At 36.8% G+C, this 16611-nt stretch overlaps 1 protein-coding gene and 1 long non-coding RNA gene across 4 annotated transcripts; one reads left to right on the top strand and one right to left on the bottom strand.

Moving 5' to 3' along the window:
• Positions 1 to 1228: 1228 nt before the first annotated feature.
• On the bottom strand, positions 1229 to 2541 carry LOC122002933 (protein TORNADO 2-like). Its single transcript, XM_042558336.1, has 2 exons — positions 1891 to 2541; positions 1229 to 1801 (listed from the first exon to the last, which is right to left on the bottom strand). The coding sequence occupies exons 1-2, from the start codon at positions 2386 to 2388 to the stop codon at positions 1472 to 1474; spliced, it is 828 nt and encodes a 275-aa protein (XP_042414270.1). The 5' UTR covers positions 2389 to 2541; the 3' UTR covers positions 1229 to 1471.
• Positions 2542 to 5374: 2833 nt separating this feature from the next.
• Positions 5375 to 9360, top strand: LOC122024359. Of its 3 annotated transcripts, none has more exons than XR_006123402.1 (5): positions 5375 to 6047; positions 6141 to 6227; positions 6421 to 6486; positions 8110 to 8951; positions 9062 to 9360. It is a non-coding gene; the product is annotated as an uncharacterized LOC122024359 (long non-coding RNA). The 3 variants fall into 3 exon arrangements; XR_006123401.1 differs by having other exon boundaries at positions 6421 to 8694; positions 8832 to 8951; XR_006123400.1 differs by having other exon boundaries at positions 6421 to 8951.
• The last annotated feature ends 7251 nt before the right edge of the window (positions 9361 to 16611 follow it).

Below are 16611 nucleotides of genomic sequence, written 5' to 3'. Positions count from 1 at the left end.
GAAAGAGAGCGCTGTGAGGAAAGGAGCAGCATGTATAGTTATCCTAGCGAGGTAAATGACATCAGGAACTGGGTCTAGTCAGTCGGATCTGAGCCTCCTTCGACTAGACTTGGGAGGGGGAGGCTTGGGATACGATGCATAATGGTGGGGTCCGATAAAATCGGGCAGCAGAAGTTAAGGGGACATGACAGTCAAAAGTCAAGGGGACGTGACAGTCAGAAGTCAAGGGGATGTGACAGTCAAAGGTCAAGGTAATGTGGCAGTCAGCAGTTAGGAAAAGAAGATCTAGGATCGTCTGACGACATCATCGATTTGGTTTCCGATTAGGTTCTCACAGACCAGGACCCTAGATCTGAGACACCCAGGTCTGAGACATGGTGGGCAATCAGGGTGATGCCTGACCTACTCCGACTAGTCGGGTTTCCACAACTCGGCTATATCCAGGCTTGGTCCTCCCAGTAGACCAATTACCAACCATCTCGAGCTTCCCCTATTCATACTCGGTCGGGATAGAGGGTGCTACACGACAACAAGGTTAGGGAATAGTAATCGTCTGTCAGAGAATAACTGTTGTATGTTAGAGAATATTCTAACGGTCTGCGGTCATCTACGAATAGAACTTTCTTCCAGTCCATAAAAGGATGTCACGCGTCGTCCATTACCAAACATGTCCTGACACCCGACATTCTCTGATATCAATCAGGCTGCAGAGGTATGCACTGTCACATAAAAAGGGAGGTCCTCTCCCTTGCGCAGGTACGCTCTCTCGCACTTTCGCACTTGTCTTCTACATTTCTTTCTCCTTCGTATACTGTTTTCTGGAGAAAAAGTACCTGATTTGAGCGTTGGAGGGCTTATTCCAAGGACTTTTCTCCTGGTTTCTGGCCTCTAACGTTCCGTGTGCTTATCTGAATGTGCGCAGAGCTCAAATACCGTCAGCTCAGTGGCCGTTGTCTGTCAGCACCACGTAGACATGTGGGCGCAAACTAGAAGGGTGTTCCAGTCACCTCTCTGTCAACACCAGTACTAGCTCATCCGATCTTAATCTGACTCAGATTTTAGATAGGATCATCAATAATACATTTACTTAATTTACTATATTTTTCATTTATTCAAAAAAATAAAAAGAAATATGATATTATTGTGTGAGATTTATCCATATGTAAATTACAAAGAAAGTTTGTATCATCCGGACAATACGACATGTAAACTTAATATTTATCTCCTCCATATTAACTCTGGGACGGATTGACAGAGACATTAGGGACGAACATGCTCATTTTTTGTCACCATACAAGTTTAATATTTAACACCACAATATCAAAGAATATAACCTCCATCCCTCCGCCTTGTTAATATCTTGCAATTTAGACCACACGCTTAACAATCCAAATTTAATATTTTTAAAATGCAAAAATATATTAATTTTATTAAAATATAAAATTAGATATATATATACTTCTCTTCAGAGTCAATGCATTTGGCGGCCGCCGGCGTCGCCTTGCTTGTACCTCTGGAAAAGCTGATCGGTCTTCGCGCTGCGGTAAGCGAAGCAGGCCATGGCGTAGACGAAGACGAGCGCGACGAGCGTGATCACCAGAACCACGTCCGCCTTCCTCCACTCCCGGCGCAGGTCGGCCAGCAGCCCTGCCTTGCAGGACGAACAGCCGTAGCAGAGCACCGTCTGGTCGTTGCTCCACAGGGTGCAGTCGGCGCCGGCGAGCGCGCTGATGGGGCTGATCCAGTAAGTCGGGTTCACGAACGTGTATCCGCACGCCGTCGGCGGCTTGCAGCACCCGGACTGCATGGGCGCGTGCACAAAGTCTTTAGATGCTCTGTATATCAACCATGTTAAGTAGTTATTGTTCGGTGATGGCCGGATTTGAGTACCTGCAGGGGCGTGAGCCTGGCGGCGAAGAAATCCTCGGCCGACCGATACGTCTGGTTCAAGTCTGCGCACGCGCTGGTGGAGCTCAAGCACCGGCGGATGCGCTCCCACCTGTGTCGCCCCTCCACTCTCCGCCGGAGCCAGCCGGAGTAGTCCTCCAGCTCGTACTCCGAATAGGCCCTGTTGGTAGCCGGATGGGCCGAGCCGTTGGCGGTGACGGCGTAGATGAAGATCACGAGCCCCGCGAGTGCGAGGACGAGGAGGAGCATGGCGGCGAGGTGGAAAAGGAGGAGGCGCGGGATGCGCCAGAAGGTGCCGACGAAGCCGGCGAGGGCGACCGCGAGGAGGGCGATGCCGAGGACGAGGACGGGCCACTGAAGGAGCTGGACGCAGGAGTCGGGGGTCTGGCCGGAGAGCCAGGCGCCGACGACGATGACGGGGACGGCGAGGAGGACGGCGAGGAAGTTGATTCCGGCGAGGAGCGTGTGATCGAGAACCATTGCCGATCGAGGTGGAGTCGATCAGGGGAGAGGTTGAGTTGGATTAAGAATCTGCGGTGGTTTCTTGAGGCGAAGGGAAGGTTGGAGGATCGCTTGACTTGAAGGCTCTGTTTCCATGAATCCTTCTTCTTCGTCCTCTTCTTGATCTCTTTACCAGGCGGGCAGCCATAGCTGATGATGCTAAAGGTGATGAAAAGAATTCCTTTTTAATTTCTCTTTGAATCTTAAATGAGCTGGTTGTTCCATTCCTAATTCCTATTTTAAGCTTGTTCACTTTCTTCATCATCAGTAAAAGAATATATTAAATACATAAACTTATTTATTAAAGCCTGTACAATTTGATTCTTATACTTTTTTTTATAAACTCAAACAATGAACACAATAATAAGTTATAATTTTACATTAGTATTTATTAATAGTTTAAGTATATGTTCGCATTATTTTAAATATATCTTTCAAAATTGTCTATCAATAAAAGTAACCTTAATTTTTTTCTAATATTTTTATTTCTTATTATGTTTGATTAATCTAAGATCAAGTGATGAGATGACTAAACAAAGTAACCACGACTAAGTAACTTTGATTGGTTAGATATAAGTCGGGTCAGTTTTTATCAGGTCTATCTTTAGTAGGCTGACTTCCTTCAGGTTGGGCTTCTTTTAGGGCGGGCTTTGGCATGTTGGTCTTCAGTAGGTTGACTTCTTTCAAGTCGGGCTTTGTTAGGCCGGCTTAATTAGGATCGGGCTTCTAAATGCCAAACACCACAAAGATCTAGAAAGACTTAAGATGTTAGAAAGGGGGGCTAAAGTGAACCTTGGTAAGGTCACTCTAACGTTCAAGTCAGATCTCGGAAAAAAAATGGAGAAAACTTAAAGTGAAAATGATCAGTAAAAAGAGTACAAAAATTTGGAATTGCCAGCATTGATGTTGTGACCGGTTACCTTTCAATAAAAAGTGAAAAGATGACCCTTATTCCCAAATGACATACCTCTCCCTTTTCTATTGAAAGACATGTCCCTTGGTGATCGACGCTTCAACAACCACCTAGTCGAATTAGATTTCCAAATCGGAACCAACTCAACTTGGATGCAATTTAGACTTGACTTTAGGTCTTCTAGTGGTAGTGGGGGTCGATTTGATCAAACTTGGTCTGACTTGATCTAAAGTCTATCTGATTGGACTCGGGCTCGGTCTAACCCGACTTGAGCTCGATTTAACACACACACACAGAAATGATATGTTGTCCGACGCTTCGAGTGCAACCGTGAGTGACGCGCATATGTGGCGTTGCCAACTCAATTTCTTTGTAAATAAATATTCCTTTTATTCTCTCTCCCCTTTCATCTTCTATTCAAAACGACGACGAGTATTTTTTCCAAATCCAAATTTTCCTCGCTCTCTCTCTCTCTCTCGCTCTCGCTCTCGCTCCTTCCTTTGCCACCATCTTCCGTCGCAGCTCGCTCCTACCTGCAAGCAAAGTAAAGGCGCTGCAATCTAAGCACAACTTACAGTCGTATGCTTATTCTTGAGCTGGCTGGAAGCTCCCTAAACTACTACCAAAGACATAGCAAACGCTGGTTTGCTTAACACTCTCTCCATTCTTGATCGTAAGACCTTCCACTTCACTATCTATTTTCAGCTCTGTACAATATTTTTTAGCTTTGATATATCCTACAACATATAAGCCCTAGCTATTTTCTTACCAGTTTTTACTTATATAATTTGCAGGGAACTTGTTAAACATTAATTCCCACATTTCATAACCAATAATAATTTGTTTCATTTTAAGTTGTAATTCCCGACCATGATCCTAATATATATTAGAATGATTTATACTACAATGTACAAGGTCGACGCCTGCAACCACTTGGACAGTTAGCTGCTACACTTTGTAGCAGCTACTTAGACATTTAGCTGCTACAACGTGTAACAGTTAACTGTCCAAGTAACTAATACAACGTGTAACAGCTACTTGGTAAGTTGTTTCATTTTAAGTTATAATTCTCTCTATTCGTAATATATTGTTTATACGTGATTCTAAATAATCTATTTAATTAATATAGGAAAAACATATGTTGTCTTTACTGGACATCAGTCTGGTGTTTATGGCACCTAGGTAGAAGCATCTATACAAGTTTATCATTTTAAGGGTGTTATACACCAGTCCTGCGAGAGTAAATATGATAAATATGATCTTTTGAAGCCTACAATGTACTATCTTACAATGTTAATAATCTTTTTTTAATAAAATTTATTTTTTTTACTATATAATTTGCAGCAAACTTGCTAATTTGAGGAGCTTTAATTTTCTACATTTCATTCAATGGTAGTTTCAATTTAAGTTGTAATTCCCTCTAATCCTAATATAGTATTAGAATTTATGCTACAACGTAAAATCCCTGCACTAGCTGCTACAACGTATAGCAGCTACTTTGACAACTAGCTGTTACACATTGTAGTAGCCACTTTGATAGCTAGCTTCTACAGTGTTGTATCAGCTACTTGGAATGTTAGCTGTTACAACGTTGTACCAGTTATTTCGACAATTAGCTGCTGCAACATTATAACAGCTACTTCAACAGTTAGCTACTGCAATATTGTAGTAGCTACTTCGATGGTTAGCTGTTGCAACGTTGTAGCAGCTACTTCGACGACTAGCTGCTACAACGATGTAGTAGCTACTTCGACGGTTAGTTGTTACAATATTGTAGTATCTACTTTGATAGCTAGTTGCTACTATAAAATACGACACCCAAATAATAATTAAATAATAAGATTATTTGAGAAATAATGTTATAGGAATTTTTGGAGATTTTTAAAAAATTTTCTGGATTTAATCTGAGTTTGAAGGAAACATTTTAAGGGGTAGATTTATTAGGTTTGGAGAAAGTCTCTTTGGATATCTTAATTAAATTAAGAGTTGATTGATTTAATTGAATCTTAAGTTTAATTAAATAACCTAAGACATAAAATTATAAACCTAGTATTCCATTTTCCTCCGTCCGAGCCTTTCCTCCCTGATTCTTCATCGTGTCCCTCTACCGATTACCTTATTCTCCGAGCCGATTTGCCGATTCCCAGTCCCGATCCCGATCGACACCACCGGATCGCCGATCCACTGTCGTCGGCACTCGAGGGCCACCTGATGTCGCTGTCGCCTTCCCTCTCTTGGCCACGGACACTCGGCGTTCGCCTGCACCCAATTCCTTTTTGTGTCGTACCCTAGACCTCTACCACTGCTTGATTTGTCGCCGCTCCTCTTCTCCGGCTAGATGCGAGCGATCGTGCGTTGCCACCAAGGAACTGTCGTGGCTAGCTCGCGACACTCACAGCTATGATTTGCCTGCTTCTTCGATGTCGCTACCTCTCCATGTCACCGACCGCCTATCATCGGCCTTTCGTGTGAAGCCAGTTTGGGAGAGTTACAATACCCTAGATCTCTATTGCTATCGACCTGTCGACGTCACCGCGACTTTTCTGCTTCTCATCCAAACGTGGGTAACATGGTTGGTCTCACAGTTCTCATGGCCAGCCTCTCACCCATTGCTTCACCGGAGTTGTCCCGACCACAAGCAAGAGCCACCCAACTTTTGAACATCTCCAACCTTGGATCCATCCATTGTAGCTCCAGTTATGAGCAACAACACGATCGGATTTGGGTGAGTTTTTGGATTGGTGTTGGAATATCCAAATTTGAAGTTATGTTTGGGTTTGAGACTTTTGGTGCTTAATCAATTTCCCTGTTTTCTTAGATTTGGCCGACAGTGCTGTTCTGACCATCTTTCCAACTGTAAGGAGGTTTTTCGACATTAGGGTTATTCAGGAACAAACAGATTAGGGTAAGTTTGTAAGTAATTCTTTTATAAACTAAATTGAATTTAGTTGTACAATAGTTGGGATTTGTCCTCATTCAATGTAGTGGCAATTTGTTACTAGATGGAATTAAACATGTTTATTTAATCAAAATAAGATTAGGATTAGCTAAGTGATTTATGTATAACTTAGCTATAATATGTATCCTGTGATTTGCAGGACTTTAATTCAAGATGAGCGTCTCGACATGAGATTTATTTTAGCACAATCGACGTATAAAGACGAGTATTTTTTCCTTGGCCTCTATATAGTTCTTTGAACTTAGTGCATGATTTTTATTTATTAGATTAGGCTGCTTTATCTTGAATCCATTTGTATTGTTATCTTGCTTGATACTTATGCTTGACCTTGAGATGATCTATTTATTTCATATACAGTCTTAAGCTTTGAAAATATATACTCTGTTGTATATTTACATATAGAGTATGTATAGTAGGGGATATCTTGTTGACTGAGTTAACATGCTGATTATGCATTTGATGTTAAGTTACACATGATTGGTATGCATTGTAGGAGTCACCTGGTTGATTGTTCATTTATATATTGTATGTGTACACATGTCCAGTGTTACCTATTGGAGGTTTCATGTTGATTGTATCTATGTTGTGTATACATGTGTTTGATGTATACTATTAGAGGATCATGTCAATAATACCTATGTTAGTGATTGTATGTGTTTGATGTGTTATTGGGGGTATCATGATTATACCTTTGTGGTTGTGTGCATATGTATTTGGTATGACTATTGGAGGTTTCTTATTGATTATACCTACATTGTAGGGTGCGTACATATGTGATGAGTACATGTCTGGTGTAATTACTTATTGTACTTGTTATTTAGAGGGCACTTGTTGAATCTACCCATACCTATAGATATAGGTGATTGATGAATCATGTATTGGGGATACTTATGTTTATTGGGTTGTTGCATTGTTGATGATCGTGTCGGTATCATGATTATTTACATCATGACGTTACATGCTGACGACCATTGTCTCTCTTATGGTGTGAGAGAGTCGTCAGTCATTTTAGCGCTGCACACTCGGTCACTCATGGGTAGTGGTAGCTGGAGCAGTTGCCTCGTCTTGTTGTACCACCCAGTCACGAGGTGTTGTGATATCCGGCGTTGTGAGCAGTCAGAGACCTTGTCACTATATAGTTACATAACTACTTAGCACACTATCGCCTCAGCCACTCGAGAGTAGTATTTGCTAGAGGGTTGTACAGTTGTTATTATCTCGACCCCTCAGCCACACAGGGGTCGTGGCAGGTGGAGGGACGGGCGGGGATGACACCATGGTGCATGCATGTGCATTTGCATATGATGTGCGGTGCATCTTGTTGAGATATATTTGCATACATGTCTAATAGATACTAACTATATATGATTGTTATATGTTGCACTTGTATGAGCTATGATTGTTGCATATGGATGTTATGCTTCATACATGTCATTTATTATACATGTATATGCTGTCGATTATATTGTTCAGGTGTTACGAGCAGATCTGTTGTTCATCCCCCAGTGAGTTTGCTGATCATTATACCATATGTGTCGATTCTAGATTGGGTATTTGTATTTATTATGTCATGTACGATCTTGACCTTTTATGTTAGTACCATATTGGGTAGGTTCATTTACTATGATATTGTGATCATGATCGTATGAGTTTGGTCTAGATTAGGTATATACATTCATTATATCAGTTTATGATCATGTTCTTATTTCCCTAATGAGACTGTATACTTTGATCTTCATGTTTTTATATAGACCATGCACTATCTTGTCTATTACCCGCTGAGTGATCCAGACCCACCACCGCATTTCTATGTTGTCTTTTTCCTCAGGTAGCATGTAGTGATTATGGAGTCGCTTGGAGTATCTTGTTTGCCGGTCCCATGTCACATTTGAAGACAGTCTTTACTTCGCTCTTATTTCCTTATATGTTTTTTTTATGATATTGGCATTGTATTGGTGTTTAGCCATGTAGCTTCTTTATCGTTTTTAGTATTTTGTTGTGTTTAAGTCGTGCCGGCACGTATTGTATCATTTTGGATTGTTTGTGCTTTCCTTTCATTTTTCCGCTGTATTTTTAGTACAGTCATGTGGGTTGTTTATTATATAACTGCATGGTTGTAATCATTTTGTTCCAGCCGAGTGTGCTGTGTATATAACTGCATAGTTGTGTATGTTCCAGCTGTGTGAGCTGATGATTATAGTTTGTGAGTAGCTTGTGGTTGTATTCATGATTCATATTGTCACAGTTATAGAGGATATGCTATCCGTTTGCCGGGCAGGAACTCCTCTGGGACGTGACAGCTACAATGTTGTAACACTACTTCGACACTCCAAACAACCTTTTCTTATCATTTTTTTTATTATATAATTTGCAGAAAACTTGTCAAACATCATTTCCCACAAACCATTCGATGGTAAGTCTTTTCAATTTAAGTTGTAATTCCCTCTAATCTTAATATATATTATCATGCACGGTCTGAAAGCGAAATTATATTGTGCAATTATCATTTTGCATTCATAGTTTTGGCTAAATTTTTAACCCCTAAACTAGGTGTGCAACAAATATTTCGAAAGATTGTCATTGAAAGTAGATTGGTGTCCCACGGTGTCTTCGTCTATCAACCTCACCATGATGACTTATTTCTCCTCCAAAGTTTCGCCTCGATCATAGGTATTTCATTAGGCTTTAATGTTTAGATTCTTCTCCTCTTGTTTAGGGGTTTGATTTTTTAGGGTTTTAATTCTTCTCCTAACTGTTACAATGGTGTTTAATGATTGTAGGTCTTTGGATTGAAGATTTACTTTCAGACAATAAAGATTTTAAAAAAGGTTGTAACATTGTATCAGCTACTCGATGGTAAGTGCTGCAACATAGTTAAACCCTAATGATTGATACAATGTAGTTAAACCCTACAGTCCTTATTGACTTCTTATTATTGTAACAGCTACTTGACCATAATTGCTACAACGTGATCAGTAGCTATGTTGTGGTAACTGCTAATCACATTGTAGTAACTAGGAGAAATTATAGACATTGTAATATATCATATTATGTTTAAAAAATAACAATGTAATGTATCATATTATGATTGAAAACTAACAACATTGTAATGAAGCCAAATGATTATCTCTAAGATCTGATGTATTTGTTTGACAGAATTAAATGATAAACTAGAGAACTTCTACTTATTGTGCATATCATAAGAAAGTGCATTGGAAAAGTAATTACCCTCACTTCAAGATTTTTTTTATCATCACTAGACATAAAAGACCGAAAGATAGAGTTGATAAATGGAAGCTCATTTGCTTGAGCCGTAGCCATGTTTGAAATTACAAATATCCAAAGTCTTATATAAAATATGTTTGACAATTGGGACATTGAAGCCACATGTTTCATCTTTTATAATAAAGAGATTAGCTTCATAGGGAAAGATGTTTTACTTATTCTAGGATTCTTAGACCAAGACGATGAAGTAAATTTACAGCAGCATGCAGCCGACACCCCCACCATATCTTCAACACTTTAGTAATGGAGTGTTCATAGAAAGAACTAGAGAACAAGATGATCAACCTCACCAAACAACCTTCGTCTATTAAATTTGATACTCTCTTTTGCCAATTTTTAATAATATATTTCTTTGTTTGTGTTCTATTTAATACTGCTAGCAGTATATTTAGATTATCAGTACAATCACTAATTAATTGTGTAGAAGATTTTGATAATTTAGGTAGGTATAATTAGTATAAGGCTGTATATGACTATATAAGCCCACAACTGAGGGTCATTGGTACGATGCTTTCACAGAGGCCAAAGCCAGAGGGCCTTGAGGGAAATCAAGCTCCCATGCTCAAAGGGTTTGCACATATCCTCGCTATAAGTTCTTAAATTTAATGATGGATTCGTATATTTTATGCATAAAATTTGAAATTTAACCATTCTTATTGTATTGTAAGTATGGATGTGTGAACATGTCAGAATAATTGATCCTTACAGACAACATGCCCTCCAAGAATATACAGATGGAAGTGGTTAGGCCCCCGTCTAGAGATAATAAAGTCTAAGATTACAGAACTATCTACTGTCAAAATAATTGTTGATTTGAGTTTGTCAAATCTAGAGACACATATGCTCTCAAATGATTCCCTAAAAGATATTGTAGATCATATAAATTAATAAATTACTGAGGGGTTTATATAATCAATTTTCGAGGAAATTTCTAAACAAGTTCCTAAGTAATTTCCTAAACCGGCAGTGAAACTCAGGAATATATTGCAAAATATGTTTAGTAGAAAGAGTCTTGTACATTTTGCCAAGCAAGGGAGAGTGAAATTCTTCATTTGGAGTCTTTGGTTGAAGGCAACATCCAGCTTATTGCAAAGATAGAGACCAAAATTGGTGAGTTAATTGATGAGATTAAAATATATGCTAGTGATTCAGAAACTACAATAGCTACCAAGGATAAAATAATTAAAGAAAAGGACATAATTATATCTGTAAAAGATAAAATTATAGCAGAAAAAGAGAGAAAAATCAAAGATCTTTAAAGTCAGTTGCTTGTCAAGGATATAGAGACATTACTTGCTAATCGACCAATAACAAAGGCAACGAAAATTGCTATAAAGAGAATCATATCCCCACCTGCAAAAGAGATTAAGGAAGTACCCTTGACCAAGAGAATTTAAAAAGTTAGTTTCTAAGATGAGCATGAGACATAGATGGCCAAGGGCAAAGGAGGGGAAATTGTTGAGCATCCTGTTAAAGTTTAAGAAACCTTTATCTCATCTGCGGATGTAGTTGCCACATCTTCATCATCTAAACTCTTGCATATATTTGTCAAACATAAATCCAAAATCATGAAGGTACGATTTAGGTTGGTTAAATATTTTATCTTTTATTTCTATATCACATATAATTACTCATGGAGAAAACTTTTGTCTATGTATTTATTCAGCAAGCGAAGTCATATTTTAAAAAAAGTAAAGATGATTTGGTGGCAGAGGCATTATTGAAACTAGGTCAACTAAAGTGAGTCAAGTGTTCATTGAGTTATACGTTTATTGTAATGCAAATATATGATGAATTATGTTAATAATTCTATTGTGAACACAAGGATAAATTATATTGAAATTATCTTCTTATTGTATTATCAAACAAACATTTATAATGTTGAATGAAATCAACCATGCATATTGAAAAGTTGATATAACACATATAATTTTCATAACTACTACAATTGTAGCAGCAATAGGTACTAGTGTTGTAAAATATAATTTATGGACATGTTTTATTTTTTCTATGTAGGGCTATGATAAAGGTAATATGGTCCAACAAAACGATTTCATTGAATATGACATGTTTTATGACTATTTATGATTGGACTGTACTCATAGACGATGATTGCATAAATACATATTTTATAATTATTGCGGAGGAAGCCAAAATATCTACATACCATATTGGTCATCTATATTTTGTGCTGCTAGTTTTGTTGTAAGTATAACACCAACTACTACTACCAAGTTTTTTTCTTTATATATTCCTATTATAATGTTTGTGTGTATACACAAGATTTATTTGAAATGATGTCATTTGAGGCATTTAGTCTATCATCAAACACTGCCAATGATAAGCTAATCAGATATATATTCTATCCATTAAATAACGCAAATGATCACTGGCACCTACTGATTATAGACCTGCAAGAAGCTCAATATATGCATTATAACTCCCTTGGAGCCTCAAAACTGTACACTTCTAAGTTTCAATGTTCTGTAAGTACCTGTCATGTTGAAGAATTCAATATGTATTGACTTTTAGTGTGTATTGCTTACAAACTTCATCCTAATGCAGGTGAAGTATTTTATGAATATGGACCAATCTTACTACAATATGTGGTATTCAGGGCTACAATTGTTAATGTCAAGAGAGTTTGACGTATCTACAATCTCGAGTCCAACACAAGTAAAATCGTAAGTATATGTTTATCCATATTTTTTTATACATCTTCATATTCCTATTTACAATTAGATTACTAATAGTGTGTAAATACTCTATATGTTAGGTTAGATTGTGCATTTTTTGTTATACGATATGCCGAAGTTTTAATTTATCGAAGACCAACACATTTTGGATAAGCTGGAACGAGAGAATTTAGTTTTCATGTTGGTCATAAAATTTTTACTAGCAAACACTGGATTACTGAAAAACTAGTATAAATTTATTGTAAAACTGTTGTCAATTTAAGTTACCACATCATTTTTGCCAAGGTGGTGTAAATATTTTATAAAACTACTATAAATGTATTGTCAAGCTACTACACGATGTAGCAGTTACTACTAACGTTGTTGCGGCTATTATATTCATATTGTAGTAGTTCATCGGCAGTAGATGGTACAACGTGTAACAGTTTATCGGGAGTAGCTGCTATAAGGGACAAATACTCTATAGATTAATAGATGTTGCTACATCATGAAATTGACATTGTAATCAAAATGTATTTTTATTGATAATTTTTTGTGAAGTTGGTCTAATGTATCATAAAACTGTGATAAAACTAGTTTAATCTATTGTAAAACACATGTAAATGTATTGTCAAGTTGTCTAGTGCATGTTGAAGCAGTTAGTCGGCAATTGTTGCTACACTATGTAGTAGCTAATCGGGACTAGCTGCTACAACATGTAGCAGCTAGTTAGTAGTTGATGTTACACCGTGTAGCAGCTACTCTCGAGTAATTACTACAACGTGAAAGAGAGAGACTAATTACCCTTCTTTCCATATTTCCACGACCACTACTAATCTATACTAAGTTCGCGAGTCGCGACTGTCGCTTCATTTATCAACCTCACCGTAATGCCTAATTTTCGCCTTCAAATCTTCATCCCTGTCATAAGTTATTTTAATTTGACTCTTCACCCAGTGATTAGGGTTTAAACTTTTAGGTTTTTTATGGTTTTGAATCAGCTTCTAAAATAGCGTAGTTACTTCTATTAGCATTTAAAATTTTTTCCTATATTATATTTTCTCCTTATTATTCTTCTTGTACTATTGTTGGTTAAATTTATTTTAAACTAAATATGTCATTCTCTAGTAATGGAAGAAACCTGTTTTGATAATTAGCTATGCATTCCTCAAGTTGCTGAAAATTAAAAATCAAGAATTAGGATGGAATTTGCATCAGTGGAGGAGAATTTTCGTTCTATAACCAATATGCATGAGAAGCCAGATTTAATGCCAGAATAAGCAATAACAAGAAAAATAAGAGGACGAATAAAGTTGAATGGAAATAGTTTGTATGCTTTAAAGAAGACATATAGATGATAAATGGAAAAAAAGAATCACAAGTTCAAAGTAAAAAAGGAAAGAGCATGTGACGAAGTTAGGAGTGGATGTAAGTAAAAAATTTCACTTGTTAAAGAACAAACCATGCCAAATTGGGTTGTTACAACCTTCATGAAAAGTCATAATCATCCACTCTCCATTCCTTCAAAGGTGCATTTGTTATGCTTACATTGTCATGTTTATGCAGCTAAGAAAGTATTAACTCAACAGTTTTTGGAGGCTAACGTACCAACTTATCAACAAATTTGATTATTAGAGATAGATTATAGAGGACCTGAGCATCTAGGTTGCACAGAAAGAGATATTAGAAACTTTGAGAAAGAGATAAGGGATGAACAAAAGGGTATTGATGCTAAAATACTAATCGAGTTATTTGCAACTGAGAAAGAGAAGAATTCAACCGTTTTCTTTGATTACGAGACTCATTCAACTGACTGATTCATTAGGTATTTTTGGACGGATCATGTATCAAGGAGGGCATACAGCGTCTTTGGTGATGTAGCTGTATTTGATATGACATATAACAACAAGAAATATAGGTGATTTTTGTGCCCTTTGTAGGAGTTAATCATCATCATCAGACCATTGTATTTAATTGTGACTTTCTAAGTGATGAGAAAACTGAGTCTTTTGTTTGATTGCTTAAGAAATTCATGGAAGTGATGCCTAAAGGTCCACCAATCATGATCATCATTGATCAAGATTCAGCGTTGACCAAGGTCATTGCACAAGTTTTCCCTCAAATAGTGCATCGATATTATTTGTGGCATATGCTTAATACATTTCTAGATAAATTACCCCCTTTGATTTTTCGTAACTATTCACACATGACAAACATACGAAGTACATATTCTGTAGCTGTAGAAAATTTGAGTTCGAGGATATTCTATGTAGGCATATGTTAGTTTTTTTCCATATCAACCAAGTATTTTACTGTCTAATAAGTATATACTCAAATGATAGACAAGAAATGCAAAGCTTAGAGTAATATATGCTTTGGGTGAGCAAACTTTCATCGATAATATAACTAAAAATTTGATATCAAGACACTCAAGGTTATCCTATAAAGCTTTAGTAGTGATTGATGATGTAGCTTTGACTTATGAGGGGACAAACTTCTTGGATAAACAATTTGATTTTATATATAGTAAAATTCAAGAGATGAACATTAGTAGAATATGTGACAATAAAAGTCAAAGGAAGAAATCCATGGATGAGGATCCTCTATTATTGATCCTTCTTTAGTAAGTGCAAAGAGATGTGGAAAGAGATTGAAATCATCAAAAGAGACGTCAACCTCAAAGTCCAAGCTATGTCGTGGATGTAGTCATCAAGGTGTCTCACACAACAGGCGCAACTATCCAGTTTTACAATAAGGGGAGCAAGAGTATGCATCCATTAATTATGCATTTGTAGTTTAATTTTGTTCCTAAATCAATGATTTTTATTAATTAATAGTAAATATAATGATGTGTCAATTGCCAGATCAATTGCTACAAAAATTATCATATCAACGATGACGAATCATATGAAGAAGATTTGACATCTATAGTCAGTACTATTAAAGTTTTATTTCATTTTATTAGTGGATCTTGATAAATTTCATCTTATAATTATCTTTATTGCTGTAGATTCTAACAAATGCCCTTTGAGTTATGAAACTAGGTTTACCAAACTCTTGGTGAGCAGTTATTAATTATTATAGTCATAGATGAATTTGACAAACTTGTTGGTATTTGTAGGTCTTTCTTTAAATGATGTTTTCAAGTTTCATAAAATATCAGGAAATTGTGAGGTTATCATATTAGCTTCTGTGATACTGTCGACAATAGCTATTATGACATTTTATATGTAGAGCAACGTATGTAAATGCGTACCTTGGTGATAATGAGAGATTCTCTTTTATTATAGAGAAATCATAAATATTTTCATTCTATTTATATTTTTAAGCCTTCCTATTTCGATCTCTTACACAAGGTAAGATTTATTCACACCATCACTTTTTTCCTAAAATAATCAGGATTGAGAGACTTTTTCCTTCTACACTGATTCTTACAATGTTATTCCATTAATAATTTAAGATGTATTACATAAAATCTCCCTCTATGTTGTAGTAGCTACGGTTAGATAGTTGCTACAACATAAAGTCTGTGTTATAGCAGGTACGGACTCGTAACTGCTACAACATTAACTTGATTAAAATTAAATTTCACCAATTCTTCCTGCTGCATTTGATGTGTTATCCAGAAATGATGTTTTAGTTGCTACAATGGTGTAGCAGCTACCCCACACTAGTAGTTACAACGTAGACCTCACGTTCACTATTCGTGAGCTTGATCATGACTCATGAGTCCAATTTAATTTACCACATCATGATAGGACAACATACTTAAGAAATAAAATAAGAAAAATATATACAAAAATAATTTATTGGGTGATTAAAAGATTGGAGAACAAATTTAAGTACAGTATTTAACATCTATCCCATAGAATAATCACAACAGCTAGTTGGTAGTAGTTGCTATATATTGTAGCATCTACTCGAGAGTAGGAAAATAAGGTGTAGCAGCTAGTACCAACTAGCTGCTACAACGTGCACTAACGAGCTTGACAGTATATTTACATATGGTATACAATGGATTTAACCAGCTTTTATAATAGTTATACAATACATTTAGACCAACTTGACAAAATATTGTCAATAAAATTACATTTCTATTATAATACATTTTGATTACAACGTTAGTTTAATATTGTACATAGTGTTCTGAATCACCAATACATTTCCAAGTTGAGATCAAGACAGTTCTAGTCACTAATACTACTCATGCATTTTATATATATTACCGTGCTAATCTCTGTTTTGCAGGAATATACTGTTTAACTCTGTTTTGCAGGTTTAGCCTTATCGATCGATCGAACAGGGGGATAGATCGACCGAACAAGGCTAACTCAGAACAGACACCAGTTTAGATTAAAGCAGAGCGAAAT

This window comes from Zingiber officinale, chromosome 1A (assembly GCF_018446385.1).
Source record: "Zingiber officinale cultivar Zhangliang chromosome 1A, Zo_v1.1, whole genome shotgun sequence".
Classification (NCBI taxonomy): Eukaryota; Viridiplantae; Streptophyta; class Magnoliopsida; order Zingiberales; family Zingiberaceae; genus Zingiber; species Zingiber officinale.
Note: the sequence above shows the minus strand (reverse complement) of the source record. Positions and strands in the feature narration are given on the sequence as shown.

Excerpts from the sequence above, each read along its gene's own strand:
- LOC122002933 (XM_042558336.1), bottom strand. The coding sequence starts at position 2,388 with ATGGTTCTCGATCACACGCTCCTCGCCGGAATCAACTTCCTCGCCGTC. Across the intron at positions 1,802-1,890 it reads CCAGGCTCACGCCCCTGCAG|TCCGGGTGCTGCAAGCCGCC; the intron begins GTACTCAAATCC and ends GCGCCCATGCAG.